The 19120-nt window shown below is 42.8% G+C and overlaps 1 protein-coding gene across 6 annotated transcripts in view; it reads left to right on the top strand.

The window, feature by feature from the left end:
* LOC148019245 (type 2 DNA topoisomerase 6 subunit B-like) overlaps positions 1-19120 on the top strand; it is a 148528-nt gene that overhangs the window by 79524 nt on the left and 49884 nt on the right. For 5 of the 6 annotated variants that reach the window (XR_015687557.1, XR_015687558.1, XM_087660840.1 and 2 more), the window contains exon 7: positions 9452-9472. The exons of the other annotated variant lie outside the window; for it this stretch is intronic. Coding sequence is in view for 3 of the 5 variants with exons in the window: in XM_087660840.1 (XP_087516966.1) it covers positions 9452-9472 (21 nt within the window). In the remaining 2 variants the exon portion in view is untranslated. The remainder of the gene's footprint in view (positions 1-9451; positions 9473-19120) is intronic. 6 annotated transcript variants of the gene reach the window in all.

Genomic DNA, 19120 nt, shown 5'->3' with positions numbered 1-19120 from the left:
CGCTCAGCCACTTCCCCCAAGAACTGCAGCTCAGAAAACTTGGGATACACGGGATGCACAGGCTATGTCGCTGATTGCATTGGCAGTTCAGCGTTCTATCATTCCTCATATTCGTTCAGCAGCTTCTTCACAAGAAGCTTGGTTGATATTGGAGCAGATGTTTGCAGGAAAGAATGAGACTCGCATCTCTTTCTTGAAGAAAGAGCTAGAGACTCTAAAGATGAATGAGGGTGATTCTATGCAGGATCATCTCAACAAAATTCAGGACTTGCGGGAGCAACTCATGAATGTGGATGAGTACTACTCAGATGCGCAGCTGATTTCTACGACATTGAATTCACTGCCTCCCTCTTACTTGGCTTTTCATACTGCCTTGAACCTCACTATGAGGATTTCGAAAGAGCCCATCACTTTCATTCAGCTTGTCAGTTTGCTTCTAGAGGAGGAGCAAACTAGACGGAACAGTGGTGTGGATGGTATAGCCTCTGAGCAGGCTTTTATGTCAAGGCAGAAGGGTAAAAACAGCCAAGGGAAAAATGCTTCGCAGAGTTCTGGTAGTAGTAACACTTCACAGACAAGTCAGAAACAGGGGGGCACGCAAGCCAAGAAAGGAAAATGCCATTACTGCAAGAAGCCTGGCCACTACATCACTGAGTGCAGGAAGCGCATCGCCAAAGAGAAGAAGAAGGAGTCAGGGATGTCTGTTTCTGTAGCTCCTTCCACTGCTAGTGAGTCCACGTCCTTTGTTGCAGACAGGGACTATTGTTTTTACACTTGCAGTTATGATGTCTCTTGGGCTGATAGAGCATTTAGCTCTACAGAAGATGCTGACACTTGGTTCTTTGACAGTGGTGCTTCACGGCATATCACATCTCGTAGAGATTTGTTTGCTTCTCTTGGTGCACCTCCCGTTGGGAAGTCTGTTCAGTGTGCTAATAATGCATCATACCCTGTTCGTGGTATTGGGGAGATTCAGCTTACAGCCATTGATGGCTCTATTCTCCGCCTACAGGATGCTTTGTATGTGCCTGGCATTAAGAAGAATCTGCTTTCCATTTCTTCTATGGCACGTTGTGGTTTGCAGGTAACCTTTGATGATGACCGTTGCATGGTCCGTGACAAGGAACACATGACATTGGTCTTGACAGGTTCTCTGTGTCATGGGTTATATGAGTTGGATGCTCTTTCGGTAGATCAGTCTGCATATTTGACATCCACTCTTACTCCTGCTATGTTAGAGGCAGAGTTATGGCATGCTCGTTTGGGGCATGTAAACTATGGCAGCTTGATGCTATTACAGCGTACTCAGATGTTGGATGGATTACCTCTTTTGGAGAGACCTCCTGAGCATTTATGCGAGGGTTGCATTTTGGGGAAAATGCATCGTTTCTCTTTTCCCCGTGATGTTGCTTTTAGAGCAACAGCCAGATTGCAGCTTGTGCTTTCGGATGTTTGTGGGCCCATGCAGACACAGTCATTGGGTGGTTGTTACTATTTTGTAACATTTATTGATGACTTTACACGTTTGTGCTGGGTCTACTGCTTGAAAAAGAAGTCAGAAGTGTATGATGCATTTTTGGCTTTCAGTGCACTTGTGGAAACTCAGTCTGGTTGCAAGATTAAGACTCTCCGTTCGGACCGAGGGGGGGAATACATGTCCTCTATGCTGAATTCTTATTTGCAGCAGAAGGGCATTATCCATCAGTACACTACTGCATATACTCCACAGCAGAATGGGGTAGCAGAGAGGAAAAATCGGTCACTCATGGAGATGGCCAGATGTATGCTGAAGGCAAAGAATTTGCCTCATAGTTTTTGGATGGAAGCCGTCATGTGCGCTTGCCACATTTTGAACAGATGCCCTACCAAGGCCTTGAAAACCGTCACACCTTTTGAGGCTTGGCACAGCCGCAAACCTTCTGTTGGCCACTTCCGTACTTTTGGGTGTCTTGCATATGCCCATATTCCACAAGTACTTCGAAAGAAGTTGGACAACAAGGCTGTAAAATGCATCTTTATGGGATATAGCAGCGAAAGCAAAGGCTACAGACTCTATGATCCCGTGACCAAGAAGGTTTTTGTCAGCAGGGATGTTGTATTTGATGAAAAATCAGAATTATCCTTGGCTGGTTTTGATACATATCAGGCTGCCCGTGATGTCTTTGAAGGGCTGCTGCCCATCACATTTGGTGATTCAGCTGGTACTTCAGCAAATGAACCTAATGTTCAGCCAGCTGCTCCTATGGAACATGCAGTAAATCAGCACATTGCTGAAACTGAAATTCAGCAGGAACTTGTACACAGTCAGGAAGCAAGACAGGTGCCTAGATGGTACACGCAGACTATGAGAGATAGTCATTTGGAAACACCCTTGGCTGGTCGTACTCGAAGACAAACTCGACTGCATGATTCAGCACATTCCATGGAGTTTGTTATGGCAGCATGTACTCATGATAATGAGGAGCCTGAATGTTTTGAGGATGCACGACATAGTGTGCATTGGATGGCAGCCATGCAAGCTGAATTGGATTCTATTCATAAGAATCATACTTGGGATTTGGTGTCTTTGCCAGTTGGCAAGCGTGCCATTGGTACGAAATGGGTCTACAAATTGAAAAGGAATGCAGATGGATCCATAGATAAGTACAAGGCACGGCTGGTAGCTAAAGGCTACGCACAGAAAAAGGGCATTGACTATGAGGAGACCTTTGCTCCTACCTCCCGTATGACGACCATTCGGTCTATGATTGCCTTGGCTGCACATTTTGGTTGGAAAGTGCATCAGCTGGATATAAAGACTGCATTCTTACATGGGGAACTTCAGGAAATAGTGTATGTACAGCAGCCCATTGGTTTTGCAGTTGAAGGCTCAGAAAATTTAGTATGCAAGCTGAAAAAAGCTCTATATGGTTTGAAACAAGCTCCACGAGCTTGGTACGCAAAGATAGATGCCTTCTTGCTTAGTCAGGGGTTTGTAAACAGCCCATCTGAGTCTACCCTTTATGTACATAAAGAGGGGGGATCCATGCTGATTTTGTGTCTATATGTAGACGACCTTTTGCTCACTGGAACACGTGCTGATCAGATTTCAGCATTCAAAAATAATTTACAGCAAACTTTTGACATGTCTGACTTGGGTATTTTGCACTATTACTTGGGCATCCAGTTTGTACATGATGCTAGAGGCATTGGATTATGTCAGTCAAGGTACATTGGGCAACTTCTTGAGAAGTTTGGCTTACAGGATTGCAAGCCAGTTTGTACACCCATGGAACCTGGGCTCAAACTGTCATTACATGATGACAGTGATTTGTTTGATATCCATACTTATGCTCCAGCAGTGGGATGTCTCATCTATCTATGCCACACTCGGCCAGACATACAGTTTGCCGTTTCAGTTTTGAGCAGGTACATGCATCAGCCTCGTATGTCGCATTGGCAAGCTGTGAAGCGTGTGTTTCGTTACTTGCAGGGTACTAGAGCTCTTGGATTGCTTTATGCCAAGGGGGGACCACTGCAGTTACATGCTTACAGTGACTCTGATTGGGCTGGTGATTTTGATACTCGTCACTCCACTAGTGGCAATTGTTTCTTTCTTGGCTCGTCATGCATTTCTTGGCTTAGCAAGAAACAATCCACTGTTGCCACGTCGTCATGTGAAGCTGAGTACAAGGCAGCCTTCACTACTGCAGTTGAGTGCGTATGGCTTAGACGCTTACTTGCTGATTTGGATGTATCTGTTACGGAGCCTACTCCTTTATATACTGACAGTCAGAGTGCCATTGCAGTGGCACGGAACCCTGTGTTTCATGCTCGCACGAAACACATAGAGATTCACTACCACTTTGTCAGAGAGAGGCTACATGCAGGTGATATCAGCCTTGTCTACTGTCCTACCACCAGCAATGTGGCAGACATCTTCACCAAAGCTCTTCCACGAGACAAATTTGAAGCATTTCGCGATGCTTTGAATTTGACGTCCTTTGGTGGCGGATGATCCTTGTACACTTGATCACTCTTCACTCCAGGGGGGTTTGTTGGGTATCTCACACGCCTTACTTACGCCTACGCTCATATGGGAGTGTGCGGGTGATCACTAGGACACTGGGGCACTTTTTACTCTCGGTAGGAGAGGTTTTTCCCCCAGATTATGTGTACTATTTTGTATGTGCTTGTGGTGCACACTTACGGGCACTTACTGTGTTCGGGTGTGAACAGCCCCTTATAACTCTAAGGTATAAGGGTTATCATTTGTACTTTCAGCTAACTCTCTATTCAGTACTATTGCATTGGGTATCGTGCTCAACTCTGTCTCTCACTCTCACACTGTCTACTGCACTTCAGCTGCACCTCGATCCTCTCCCATCTGACACAAAAAGCAATCTACAGTTGCTTTGTCGAGTACAGAGACTGAGTATAGAGGTGCTGCTGTTGCAACATGTGAGGTAGTATGGCTATAAAAGTTATTGGCTGATTTAGATGTGCAGGTGCAAGGTCCAGTTGTCATTTATTGTGACAACATGAGCAGTATACAGTTGGCTAGGAACCCTGTGTTCCATGCCAGGACAAAACATATTGAGGTACACTACCACTTTGTGAGAGAGAAGATACTAGCAGGTGAGATTGTCTTGGTGTATATTAGCACACAGGATCAGATAGCTGACATTTTCACAAAGGCATTGGGTACAGAGAAGCTTCAAAAGTTTCAAAGCTTACTTGGAGTTATAGAGATGCAGTTGAGCTTGAGGGGGAGTGTTGAGATGACAAGCTCAACACATGCGGACATTAATGATGGACCACTCGGTTAGATGGGTCCACTTAGCGCGTCGGTGGTCATTATGACTCTCACATGGCCACTGACTCATTACTTATTATATTCAGGTTGTTACACCTATTTACAGCTGGCATAGTTATAGTGCCAGTCGACTAGTGTAGTCGGTTATGCATTGTTTGACTTAGTAGGCCACTTTCCTTTATGTTGTATCTTATCTATACTTTGTGTACATTGTAAAGTGTGTGGAAGAAGAAGAAGAAACCAGCAAGAAAACGTTTTGGCCTCCATCTCTCTTCTCGTCTCTTGAGTGAGCTTCTCCTTGTGCATTCTGTGTGTGTTCGGCGTAGCATCTTGAGCAAGTCCCCCCACCACACGATTCTTGACAGCTTTGGTAGATCTCTCCTTCTCTAGAAGGCCGTCTCTGATCTAAAATAGTAACTCCTCCCAAGCAGCTTTATCTTCTACTTTAATAGTTTCCATGTATCTACCTCTCCTATCCTCAAGAGCCTCCACCATATTAAAGTCACTTCCTACTATCCAATGATCCATGTGTGGTAGAGACTAAGGATAGTTCAGAATTGCCTCCTAACTCATTGGCCATTTGGGGCATAAATGACCAATAGACTAATAAGTGACTTCTCCACCCTCACCGAGACCCACAGCTTTTCCTGGAATCACAATACACCAGCCTTGCACCGATTGGGTCCATTGCTCCTCAACACATATGCATACTCCAACCTCTATCTCTATACCTCTGTACCCCCCACAGCTGTTGCCACACTAAGTGTGACTTTGTCTTGGTTGTAACTTCCCGTTGCATCGAGATATCCTCTCTGCTGAGAGATGGTGCTCTTGCAACATGAGAAAATCAATCGCTCCTCATACTAATGCTCTGTGCAAATCGTGCCTCATGAGGCTCTAGCCTTGCTTGAAGTGGCATCCTCTAAAGCCTTGTACATTCCATGAGAGTATCCTTGTGGAGTCCATCTCAACCTCTCAGACCAGCATGGCTCTGCCACCTATGCTTGTCTCTGCTGTCTTCTGGCATATACCCTCTCACGTGTCCTCTTTCTAGCTCTACTATAGGGCGTAGTGGGGGAAAGTCCTCGGAGTATGTGTGCGAATCCTCTACCTCTTACTCACTCTCTATGTTGAGTATCTAAGATGAGATCGGTTCTAGAATCTCTGCTTGGTGAACTAGAAATCTGGGAGACGGTGATGTGTCTGTGGCTTGATGCATCTCCTACGTTGCTGCAAGTATTACTCCCTCTGTGTGCTGTCTCATCTATTTGTTGTGTTGTTGTAATGTGTGGTACTGCCATAATCAAGTGTTGTGGAATGTTTAGCTCCTGGATAACCAAGGGAGTGACTATGGAAGTTGTAAGAGATTGAGGTGGCACCATATGGACCGGTGGTCTAATGTCCTCGACCACTCTCCACCGTCCCTCCAAATATCTCAGCTTTGGGCCTCTTTGCTCTTGCCCATGCCCCTCCCTCGTATGCGTGCTTTCACTATTACTCGTAATGTCTCCTCCTTTGTCTATCATTGTGTTGTCTCTTGCACTCTACATCACTCCTTGATGCCCTAGGTCTACCACTTCCTTCATCTCTAGAAGAAGGTGTGGTGTTGTTGAGTCTTGAGGCACTCCACTGCAAGATCTCCGATATATCCTGCATGCCAAGCACTGGCCTGGGAGTCCCAATGGTCTAAGGGAGGGAATGTAAGGCCTTGGTGGGAATGATAACTCGAATTGATGGGTATCTATGTGGGCCTTCCGAGATTGTATCGGCAAAAGTCAACTCTCTCTATATAATGTGGCTGTAAGCACTACCAATCTTGGAAGTTTGGTGTGAAGTACTCATCAAGGCTAGGAAAAGCAATGGTGATGGCAATGCCATCCCTACAATGATTTATCTCAACCCTTGATCCATTTGTCGAAGTATGCCATTGAAGATTTGATATCAAGCGGGTTGGTAGCAAGCAATGCCTCCATTTTCTCGGGCGTGCTAAATTGGATCCTAAAGCACCCCTTCCCTAGTGATACCACTCATGTGACCTTGGTTAGAGTGCTAGTAGGAGTTGACTTGATGGAGTCCTTGAGAATGCAAATGGGCAACCAATCCACAAGCCAAAGAAGATGCCTCAAGCATTGTCACCCTATCCTTGAGTGCTAGCTTTGTGTCTGGTGAAGTGAATCAGTGGGAAAGCATCAGCCAAGGGGGATGCATTGCAGCCCCCTAGTGGTGGTGGGGGACTTGCTACTATCTCGTGTGACACAAAAGCTCCATGTGACTATGGTGCTGGCTTTGATTGGACAACTGGTGTGGAGCTCTATTTTGGAAATTCTCATGCCAGAGGATGTGCCAAAAATGGGGGAGATGGATGTAGCTTGGGCAAGGAACCCGACAAAGGCTGCGAGGGTGGATGAGGAAGCTGAAGATGCATCCATGTATGGCCATAGCTAGACTGCACCTATCCACCTTGGAGCCTATGGATCCCTTCAACCAAGCCATCTCAGGCATATCTTCTTGACCTTAGGGCGCTCCCTCTTGATACCTCAATCATAGGCATTGATGATCTTTGACTCCAACATTCTAGAAATTTGCACTCGCTGTCCTGATCACGTTGCCGCTTGGTCGTATGATTTGGGCTCCTTTTACACGCAGCGCTTTAACCTGTAAGGCTTCTCAAGTACCACATGTAAGCTTCTTCTTCACTAAAGAGTTTGCCAAAACATTGTCCCTATGTACTACACGAACCGAAAACACAGTCGCGTGTTGTAACCCTAACAGAGAAGCCATAGCTCTTTCAACTTCAAGCTTCTATTTCACTTCATTTTCTCACTCTTTTCAGTCAATTCGAGTTTTTGCCACTGGGGTTAGAGTTTTACTCAGTTTGCGTTAACACTTGAGGCATCAAACCAGCAAGGAGAGGACATTTTGGAAGATTCAAGTTCAATCCAAGAAGATACAAGCACAGTGTCCATTGACACTCATCTAGTGCTTTTAGCACTTGTGTCATTTGACACAATCAGTTTTTTTTCCCTTGATCAAATCTGAGAATTTGGTGCTGATTTGCTGCTGCTTCAACCATCCAACATGGGGAAAGGTTCACTGACATGTCGATTCAAAGGAGTCAGGTTTCACACCTAGCAAATCCGCATCAAATTCATCCTGATGAAGAAAGGCCTATGGGCCATTACCAATGGACAAGAAAAGAAGCATCGGGATGCAATTCTTGCAATTGCTTGGTAGCAGAAGAATGATGAGAAAGCACAGGTCATTATCAAATTGGAATTGGATGATAACTACATCCATCATGTAGATGCTTGTGACACATCCCATGACACTTGGCATAGATTAGATACCTTATTTGGTGCACAGTCCAAGTCCTCAAAGTATGGTTTACTGATTGAATTCTTTCGACTTGATATGAAGCCTAATACATCCATGGCATCTCATTTGAGCTACATGGAAATTCTCTAACTCAGCTTGTGAGGATAAATCTCAAAATGGATGAAGATATTTGTATTGGTGTTTTGCTAAAAAGTTTGTCTTTTGATTATGATAATGTTTCAACTACCTTAATCAAAATGCCAAATTCTAAATTGGTTGACATTAAGGCCTCTCTATTGGAAGAAGAAAAGAACAAAAATAAAGAAGAATCAAGTACTTCTAAAGATGAACAAATGTTGTATGTCAGTAATAACAGGAACAAAGGAAGAAAGGACCATCTATTTTGTGACTTTTGCAAAAGAACTGGACACACTGAGAAGTTTTGCCATGTTAGAAAGAGGTCTCACAGGCCTATCTTGCAATTGTAAAAGAAGAAGAAGATCATGGAGCAAAGGAAGAAGAAGAAGACCATCGGGAGCAGAAGGACAAGCCTCATGAGTCTTTCTATTCCCAATTTTCTGATAGACTCTTTTGAAGCCTTGTATGACCTTTCCCTAATGCTTCTGTCATCATAAGCTTTGTAAACTCCTCATGTAACTTGGCATTACAACTTTTGTACACTTTGTGAGGCCCTTGTTACAGCCTCTGGATGTCCACCATGTGTTTAGTACCCACACTTAGCAGTTTCTGCGACGGCCTTTGGTGTTTACCATGTTTGTGTGGTGACCCACTAAAGTCTCTACACACTTTGTGCCTTCTTGGTTGTGATTGAGGAGGGGTGTTGAGATTTAGGCAATCACACCCAGGAAATATGTGCAAGTCAGGGCCAGTGTCGTTAGGGCTATGGGGTCAGTGAGGACAGGCAGAGTCAGTTGCAGGGCGATGGTGCATGTCTTGTCAGACTCTTTTGGTCAATCGACGACGTTTGTTGACTTGGCAGGTAGGGGGATCTCCTTGAAGCAGACGGAGTGCTTCGAGCAAGGGGCTACTTCCCAAAGCCATGGAACTATATTCTAATAATCTCTTTTCTAGACTTTACGGCATGAGTTATCAGAGTTTAAACTGTTTCTAGTGACTTCATGTTCATGTTTGATGGATTGTTACTAGTGAGTTCATGTTCATGTTTGATCTAGCTGTACACGATTACTGTATTTTCCTTCCTTTATCAAGGTTAGTAGAAAATAAAAGGTAGGTACACTTGTCAATGACCATTGTACGATTTTGTGTCCTGTATTTGCAGACTTATTTTCTCTCTTTGTATTGCCAATTGATTGCATGCAGGTGGTGATACTCATGCTGAAGGTGAGTGCCACAGGATTATATCTTCGTGCAATGAGTAATTCATTGAACGTTCCATTATTGGTTGTGTAAATGGTTGATCCTCAACTAAACTTTCTTCCCCTAAAGTTGCCATTGTCCTTATTGCATAAAAAACAGTTGTCCCTGTGTAAGTTCCTCTTCCAAAGAAAATATCATTCAATGAGTGGAGATGAAAGTTTGGCAAATAAAGTGATAACAATTTTGTCTTTTGTAGCAGTTTCTTTCTTATCATACTTATGTAACCATCACATGCTTTTTCCCAGGACAGAAAAAGAATATTTTGAAGTCCATTGGTAGACATATATTGCTAACCTAAAGCTTCAAGAGTACCAACTCCTATAGGCCTGAACTTCGGAAAATGTTTTCAAAGCTAGGATATTGCCTAACGTCCATTGGCTTCCTTTACCCAAACTCAAAATTAAAGTGTCAATCAGAGTATTTTCTCATGAAGAGTCCATTTTGAAATATAAACGGCCATGGTAATCATGATGCCTAACTACAGTGTTCAGCATGGAGAGTGGCTGGAGCAACTATTGATATCCGACTTCTCAGAAAGCATCATCTTATTGTTGCATTCCTTGCGTAGGATCAAATCCTCTACATCCTACTCACGCTCTCTTTTTTTTCCGTAAATAGTCACGCTCTCTCTCTCTCTCTCTCTCTCTCTCTCTCTCTTTTGGTGTGTGCTTTGGCGGTTTTGGGTGCAACCATGATGTTGAATTCTGGTCAATCTCTTCGAGTCCTTCAACAGTCATAAATGAATTGATGCAAAGGTCTCCTAAAGGACATCAAATGATCAAGAGTGGTATCATCAATGACCACAGTTTTTGAGATTCCCAAACAGTCCAAAGCTCCCAAAACGGTTTTGAAGTGAAGAGGAAAGTCTCAAAGGAGCATGGATAATGCCAAAAATCCAAAGGTATTTGCTAAAACCGATGAGAAGAGAACTGCATCCTCAAATAATCTGATATCCTGGCACCTGTTCAAAAGCTCAAAAGTAAAGGGAAAATAAATAAAGTAAAAATTATAGGTTATAAAAAAAACGATGTTATTTCCTGCAGATCCAGTGCATGACTACATCTTACAATCCAACTAGGCAATGATACTAGCAATCAGCCTGCATCAACAACAATGTCACTTGTCCATTTGTGTGTCAAACCTTGAGAGTGGGAATCACGCTTAAATGCTAACCAGTTAGGAGAACGTGCAGCCATGGAAATCATTCATGTATTTATGCGCTTTCTTTCTTTCGTTCAGGGATTTGCATTTTATTATTGTGCATAAGCTTTTGCTCGCAGAATTTGTGTTTTAGTCTTATGAGCACTTGCATAATGACTTGTACCATGAGTTTGGCTTATGCTTGCTTCTGGGCTTCAACACCTTAGCTCGTATTACTGTGAACTGGGTTAAAATGAAACTCTCTCATGATCTGGTATCTGTTGGTTCTTTCATCAGGATACAGTTAAAATGCTCCTGCTCCTCTTAATGGGGCACTTGAATCCACTCTTGTGGTTTCTTATATTCCTCCATGAAGGTGAAACACTGCAAGAAATGTAGTTTATCTGACTTCAATTGTTATAAAAGTCAATTATCGGGCAGATGTTAGTGGATCCCAACCAATAGTTGTTGGAGATTGATGATATTCGTTTTATTGGCCAGGCATTTTGTACCTAAAACCTTGCATGCAGAGAAAATTTTGTTCTAGCTTTAAATATTATCATACTTTCAGTACTTTTTGATTGATCACCTTCCATTGCAAATAAGAGCCAGATGATTTGGTAAGCATATGGAACCAGCTTATAATCTTTCTTAATTGAACAAATGTGGGTGCATTGAAAAGGTCTGTGTGTTTGGCTCAACATTCAACCTTGACAACTACTAGATGATCAGCATGGTGATTCGCTTATCAAAAAAACACTAGGCATGGGAACTGGTATTTTTCTAGCCTGTTTTGCACAGATTCTTCAGAAGATACTTTACTTTCCATTGCTACTCATAAACTAGGCACAACAAACCCCACTGGTACCATTGCTTCTAGCCAATAAACAAGCTTCGACGGCTTCATTATTGTAGTTTTTTTATATGTTGTCTTGATGCCCACAAAGCCGAGTCCAATTCAGTATCCAATCTTTCTTCTCCTCAACTATTTCCTTTTGGATTCTAAGAAAAAGTTTATTGGAACTCTCTACTTGCAGATTTGCTTGTGTACAACACCCACTCCCCCAAACCAATCTCAGGGTGTATAAGGGAGGGGGATGTTTGCCACCTATATTGTGGTAGAGTCTGGTTCTGTCAGCTAAGTTTCCAGTTGTGGCTCAATTTCCATATAGTAGTAGGTGGCCTAGGGTATCAACCAATCAAATCACTTCTGTGGGGATCTGCCACTGTTGTGTGGTATGCAAAATGATGCCAATATGGGAGTACCATACTTTACTCCACTGGTTGATATCCATCATGAATGTGGGCCACTGCTTGGAAATCAGCTCAAATCCACCCACGCCTAGCCACTGTGCCATATAGATCCATGTTGTTCTGAAATTTGTGAATCATGTAGATTCCCACCTCCAAAGGAAGCGGGAACTCTCTGCGACCCACTAATCTCATGTACAACCATGGGCCACTATGGAAAAATTATTGTACTGGTAGCTGAGCATGGTGGGGGAAAGCTCGAGCTGTCAAGGGGGGATCTTCCCCATGGTTGGGATGGACCATCGGGAGACTATTGCTATCGAGGTGAGGTTGTCAATGTGTGTACCTAGTCCCCTCTAGGAGGGATATGGGGATAAGGGTAATAGGGGGGATGATGGGAGGGGGAGGTGGGGGACCTTTTCTTTTTCTTGGGTGGATGGGAGGCTGTTTTTGTAAGGTCTTTGTAGGTATACCATGGCATTGCCTACAAAAACACTTATATAGGGAGTAGTAGTTACTCAAGCTCGCCTTGGGTCATACTTCTATATGTGATTTCCTAGGCTTAGTCGCGAACCCTCACATGTGCAGCGTCATAGGGTGTAGTCTTGAGATGTGCCAGTTCTGTGTCTCATGATAGGTTATGGCTTGAAGTCCCGTGAAGGTATGTAAAACTTGGTATTAGAGCAATTCTAATGTGAACCATACTAGCTTGAGAGGGGAGCAGGCTCATGGATGCAAAGAAGATCCCACCATGACACAACGTGACGCGACGACCTCAACACGACACAATGTCACATCGCACAACACCCCCTCGGGTATGATACCTCTTGAAAACTGGAAGAGAACATGATGTGCCAACAAAGTTGAGGAGTCGTAGCGTGATAGCAACGCATGGCATACTATCCAAATGATGACATAGAGAGACTTGAAGCTATGGAAGGACACTTTCTTTGAAGAAGAGGATGAGCTATGTCGTTGGCTCAAGATCACATACAAGGAGCTGTGGCTCAAAATGATCGAGCAAACAAGGAAGACAATCAAAGCATTGGAGAAGACCCACAAAGGAACATATGTGTTGTACAACTGAGCATGTAAGCCACTCTTCTCAAATCCCTTCCATTCCATATGCCTCTTCTAGCCCACACCTTGATTTTCTCGCTTCTTTACTTTATAACCTTGGATTACACTCCACATCTGCATGCTCCACGCTAGGAGTTGGAACCTCCGTTTTTGCTCCTAGTACATTCTCATTCTATGTTACGTACTCACACTTTCCTACTCCTTCACATCATAGTACATCATCAGGAGGAATGCAACATTTTAACAATGCACCTTCCACTTACCCTTAAGTCACTTTGCACCACGAGAATCCAAACAAAACAGGACCTGTTCATATGGAAAAAGCAGTAAAAACACACCCAGAAATCCAAACAATCCGTAAGGTAGAACAAGGAGCAACAAAAAGGAAAAATGTTTGAGGAATGATGGGCAATAGGGCCATCGAGTTAGAACGCAATTTTGGTGTAAGAAAGACGTATTCACATGGAAAAAGGAACAAAAATGCATAAGGAAACACAATTAAAAATTAATAACAAAAATTTGAATTATGAGAACCAAGGGGAGAAAAAAAAAACATGTCTGGGAAAATTAATAGCTCAAGGCTATCCAAACAAAATGTCGTTCCGACAAGAAAAAAACATGTTCACATGGAAAAAATAGAAAAATCGCGTAAAAATAAACTTGCAAATACACAAAAATAAATAATAGCCAATCCATGCATCGAAAAGAGGGGTTGTAAAAAGAAAAAGTGGTCACAAAAAGAGGAAGATTAGGTTCAGGGGCCTTGTTACAAGGCATTCCACCCTTTACTACAATTCCCTCCATCTTTCTATCAATGAGCACATCATTTGCCACTGGGACAGCTATGATGGGCATCCCCCTTACTACTCTAGTCACCCACCTCCTTTGACCTCTTAGACGTAGGAATTTCCATCCTGTGCTTATGGTGTGTCATCTCACATTCCTTGCGTTACTCCTACACATGATTTCCCATCCTTTGCTTCACATCCCTATTCCTCCACCATGGGCTTCTCATGTGGTTACTATGCCCATACCTAGTCAACCCATGTCCACATTTGGATCCATTGTGCATACTTCTTGCATGCATGGTGGGCACTCTCGGATTACTTCTCAAGTGTACTTCACTTCCCCACTCTATCCCCCTATCCACTCTACCCCCATTACCCACCTTATTCATTTCCCAACACTACCACTTCTATTGCAATGGCCAAGAATGCCTTCATAGATAAAACTCATTTTAACGGGTCGAATTTTACCACTTGTTGAAATTCATGCAACAAGTGCTTTAGGGACTTTGGGGCCTCATCATTGGTCTAGAGCCTATGCTAAACCCTCAAGTAGCTCACCCTGATCTCATCCGTTAATTGAGAGTCCATAATGCCACAACCAATGTTGAGTTAATGGAGGGGTTGCTTCTTGAGCTCCACTCTCATTTATAGTATTTTCCCCTTGCATCCAAGCGTTGGAGTCCTCTCATTGACTGTTATGCAATGCGAGATTGTACTCAACGTATAAATCTAAGTTTTGAGCTTTAGGAGTCTTCCATTAAGGAAGGGAATGATGCGAAAGTTAAGTTGGCCAAATATCGGTGGCTACTCGTCGAGTTTGGGACTATTGGCTTCCCAAAGTTAATAGACGACGATCAAGTCATGTTATTCTTGAACAAGTTATCCGACAAATACTTTCATTTATCCAACAGATTATCTCACTACTTAGATTTCTGACTTTCTATAAGTTTGAGAGTCAATTCTTGTGTTATACACGACTGTATGATCAAGTCCACAATAAAGTCTCCACACAACCTTACTTTGAGCAGAGGGGGTTCATTGCCTCTTTGAGAGAGAGAAAACCAACAGTGGCAAGAACTTGTAAGATGTGAAGGCAAGCTAATCAAAGGGTGATTCCTCTTCCTCAGACGGAACCAAAGACCAAAACCCATTTGGCAACAACTTCCTAAGAAAAAAAGGTTTTGCACACACTGCTAGAGATTAAGCCATATGGACAAGGAGTGTCATACCAAGGCCCATGATCTTCCACCTCAAAAACCATAGTAGATTGCTATGTCTACGTCCACTCTGGCTAGCTAGTTGAGTGGGGCTACGTCTCTCATTCTTGCACCATCTGCTCCATCTGTCGCAATGGCTACTGAACATGTGGCACGTGAGCAACCTTAGCAACCTATATCTTTCATTACTCCTGAAGAATTAGTTGATTGGCCTACTAGTACCAATCCCATTGCACTTTACTCATCCACTTCACATTCACTTCCATCTAGAACTACTTCACCACCTCATCAAGCATTTCATTGGCAGAACCCTGCTAGTGGGTGTACGCATTGGTGGCCATATCCTTAGGTTCTCTCCATCTTCCCACTCTTAGGTCTTTAGGCTATTGTGTCGAGCCCATAGGATTTTGTCCTTACATCTTTATTCCTAAATCTTTTGCTGCATTTACTCACATACATATATACATTTGCATCATTGCATTATTTATTCAGTTAGCTTTTCATTTCAATTTTATTTTGTTTTCTAGATCATCTCACTACTGACCTTTTTGTACTTGCAAATCTTTATCTCTTTTGCAGGGTTTTGTTTTGAATGCAGGGCTAACATGCAGATTTGCACTAGTCCTACCTGGGCTGGAGACTTGGGATACCGTTGTTCCATTCATGGTTTCATCATCCTAGGAGTTTTGCTCTTCTATCAGCATGGAGGCTTCCCCTCTCAAGGTGGATCATGTAGTATCTCTCTTGATGCTATCATGATGGTGGCTTATCTTGTTCTTCTAGTTGGGATGCTTCCTCATATCATGGTTCTCGACATATACCAAGACTGACATCCAACTTCTCTTCCTCCTTCAGCATCGACATCTATGGTTGAGAGGGGATTGCTACCCTTCTTGGTATTCTTTAGGTTTTGGCACTTGTCTTCAACATTGGCCTTTCAGCCCATTTTGTACCTCCTCCTTTTGCATTGCATGATTCCATCATCTTTGTAAAGGGTGCTTGGGCAAGTGAACAATTTTCTCACGAGAAACACTGTCTAAGTGGCACTTGCTACATGAGCATTCTCAGCATGTAGCATACTATGCATCTCATTTTGCAAAGCACCCTTAGGCAGGTCTTGAGTTATCTCCACTGGAGGTTCTTATACCACACCACTGCTCCTTCATCACTCCTCTCCTCGTCATTGATATCCTCGCGTGGATGGGTAGCTTGTCTATTTTGTGATGGGTTGGACTTAACCATCCCTTCTCATTCTCCCGTATCATACGGTTACTTAATCAACCGTCAACCATCTCTCCAAACACCTTTATATTTATTTATTCAAAAAACAAACCACACAATTTATTGTGGTTTCATTTGCCTTTGCAAGACTTGGTAGGCGATTGGGCAGCCGATGAGCACCCTTTGTCCGATGCCCTATCCTCTCTAGGGTGACTACTTGGACTCCCTTGATAAGATATCCATCGCCTCTTTAGCCACTATATGCACTCTTTGTTCGATGCCCTAGCTGCTTTGGGGTGGGATGCCTTGGGTAATTGACCTTCCTTTCTAGCCCTATTTTGGGCTAGAGAGGGGGTGATGAACTAAGAAATGCATTTCATGCTAATTAGTCTCTTAAACAAATCAATGCATGGTTCGAGAGAGTTTCTATGAAACCCTAATTTGGAAGGATTCATCCACTTCTATAAATAGACAGATTGTCCCCATTCAATCTTTACCCCTTCCATGCAGGTTTTTTGCATTCATGTGGAGATATTTACCATTAGCTTGAAGCTCCACATAGCTGTCCGGTCTTTGTGAGTACTGCTACCACTCCCTTTGTTGCTTCAAACCTTGGTGACTGTCCTTTCAGCTACCACTTGTTGCATGGTGCTTCTTCCATTGCTGTGTTTGACCCCAAATAGCCATCACCAATCCCTATCAATGCCTTTTCTATTGTGTTTGGAAGTTTCAGCCATCGTTGGCATCCTTGTGCATCTCCATTGCTGTCACCAGGCATCGTATTGCTTCCGGTGATGTGTGTTTTGGTCTTCTACACCCTCCAATACACTTCAAGTGGTAGTTACAGCAATGGGAATCCATCTTCGGTGGACATCACACTCCAACAATCACTGCTCTACCCTTTAGCATTCTATACATCCTTAGATTGCTAAGAACAACAATCCATTAAGTGGGGGTGAATCATAGTAGCGATGGAATGGGAACAAGAACAGGAATGCTGTGTCCTAAGAGAACGAGAACGAAGACCCAAGGGGAACTGGAACGACTTGTACTATATACATGATTTATATATTTCAAACTATTCATTTATATATTTCATAAAAGCTCTTTGAAAAACACATGCACAATTTGCAAAACACGACAATCTTTTTCATATATGAAAGGATGGTTACATTGAAATGGCACATAACTTATAAGATCCAAAATAGATGATAGTCTAGGATTATACTACATGAAAGAATCAAGAAGCATCGAGTAACAAGCATAGTTGACAAAATATGGCAGCTTAGAATTTGAAAGTCTCTCAAAGTAGCTATTGGATCATACATGGCTACCACTAGCAGCAAGACTATCCAAAAGACTATCATCCATATTGTCTAAGAAAGCCATATCATCATCAAAATCAGCATTTGCAAGTTCCAAAGCATCTTGATCATCGGCCATATGTGTAGGCATAGGTGTCTCCCCATCCTCATCATCAGAGGAATCTTCTTATCAAGAGCTATAAAAAATTTTGCTCTGAGGGAAGCCACATTTGCAAGCGCAAGTTTGCACTAACAAATATCAAGTCATTCACTTGTTTTATCTCAAATCTATTCCGCTTTTTATATGCAACATGTTGAAATACACTCCATACTTGCTCAATGGGAGAAGGGCTTGCACCTTGAGATAAAATCCTTAGTGCCAATGTTTGAAGCTTAAGTGTATATGCCCCATAATCTTCCCACCACAAGACAGTCCCAATCCTAAACCGATCTATTTGTGCATCAACTGACCCAAACCTTTCTAACTTGTTTCTATAAAAAGTAAGTTGATCTTTCACCAATCTTCTCTTAGTATCAATCGGAACCAACTTAGAAAGCACTATATCCCGACCCTACATTACCTCATCATCCTTGACCACACCCTTAGAACTTTGGATCTAATACATATGCTACTACATGCATAGGTTAGTGATAAGCATTCCATCTTACCTCACATAAATCTCGGACTTCTTAATACTTTGCATCATCCAAACAATGCTGTCCTAGCTTCTCAATCATGCAATCTACCCCCTCATAGACCTTTCCAATGCATGGCTCTCGTCCATCTGCAATTCACATCAAGTGCATGATTGGCTTGATGACAATATTGATGCTTTTCAATTTACTCCAAAATGCATGATCTTGTATGATGTTCTCCACTGCTATACCAGCCCTTGACCTAGTAGTAGCCCATCCCATCCACTCATTACTTACCACCAATTGCTTCAGTGGTAAACTTACCTTCTTAAATCTCTTTGTCATGAGAAAGTTATAGCCAAAGCACATCTCAAAGTACTTTAAGAGATCCTTTTTAGGTGATCTCTTGTGGAACTCACTAAGAATGAATTGATGGCTTTGGATGAAATTGATTATATCATTGCCCTTTTGGATGAAGGGATCAATCCATAACAAGCTACCAATGTTTTTCAACAAATTGCTCAAACAATGAGCAAAGCATGGGCTGAATGTGATCTGCAGGTATCTCTCCTGACGTCTCATACTTGCTGCCCTATTTGTTGTCTCACCATCAGCAATAAACTGGATTATATTTTCAGCCCTTACTTTTTGAACACCTTCTGCCCATTCCTCCACAAGCTGATCTGCACTTTTTCTTGTACTTGAGGCATCATGTGAGGAAATGAATTGCATCTTTCCTCGAGAATAAGCAACCATCCCATGGATGGACCATTTTTGAGTATCATACCACCCATCTGCTATCAAAGAGACACCATTCTTCACCCAACTTTCTTGCACAATTGCCAAAGCACATTCAATTGCATCCTTTTCCTTTTGCAACAAAGTAATATGCAGTGTCTCATATGATGGAGGCTTATAGGTTGGACCATATTCTACAATCTCTTGGACCATCTCAAGGAAGTAGGGAGATCTTAT

Source organism: Lygodium microphyllum, chromosome 20 (assembly GCF_053477565.2).
Source record: "Lygodium microphyllum isolate KBCC chromosome 20, Lygodium_microphyllum_v1.1.10, whole genome shotgun sequence".
NCBI lineage: Eukaryota > Viridiplantae > Streptophyta > Polypodiopsida > Schizaeales > Lygodiaceae > Lygodium > Lygodium microphyllum.
Note: the sequence above shows the minus strand (reverse complement) of the source record. Positions and strands in the feature narration are given on the sequence as shown.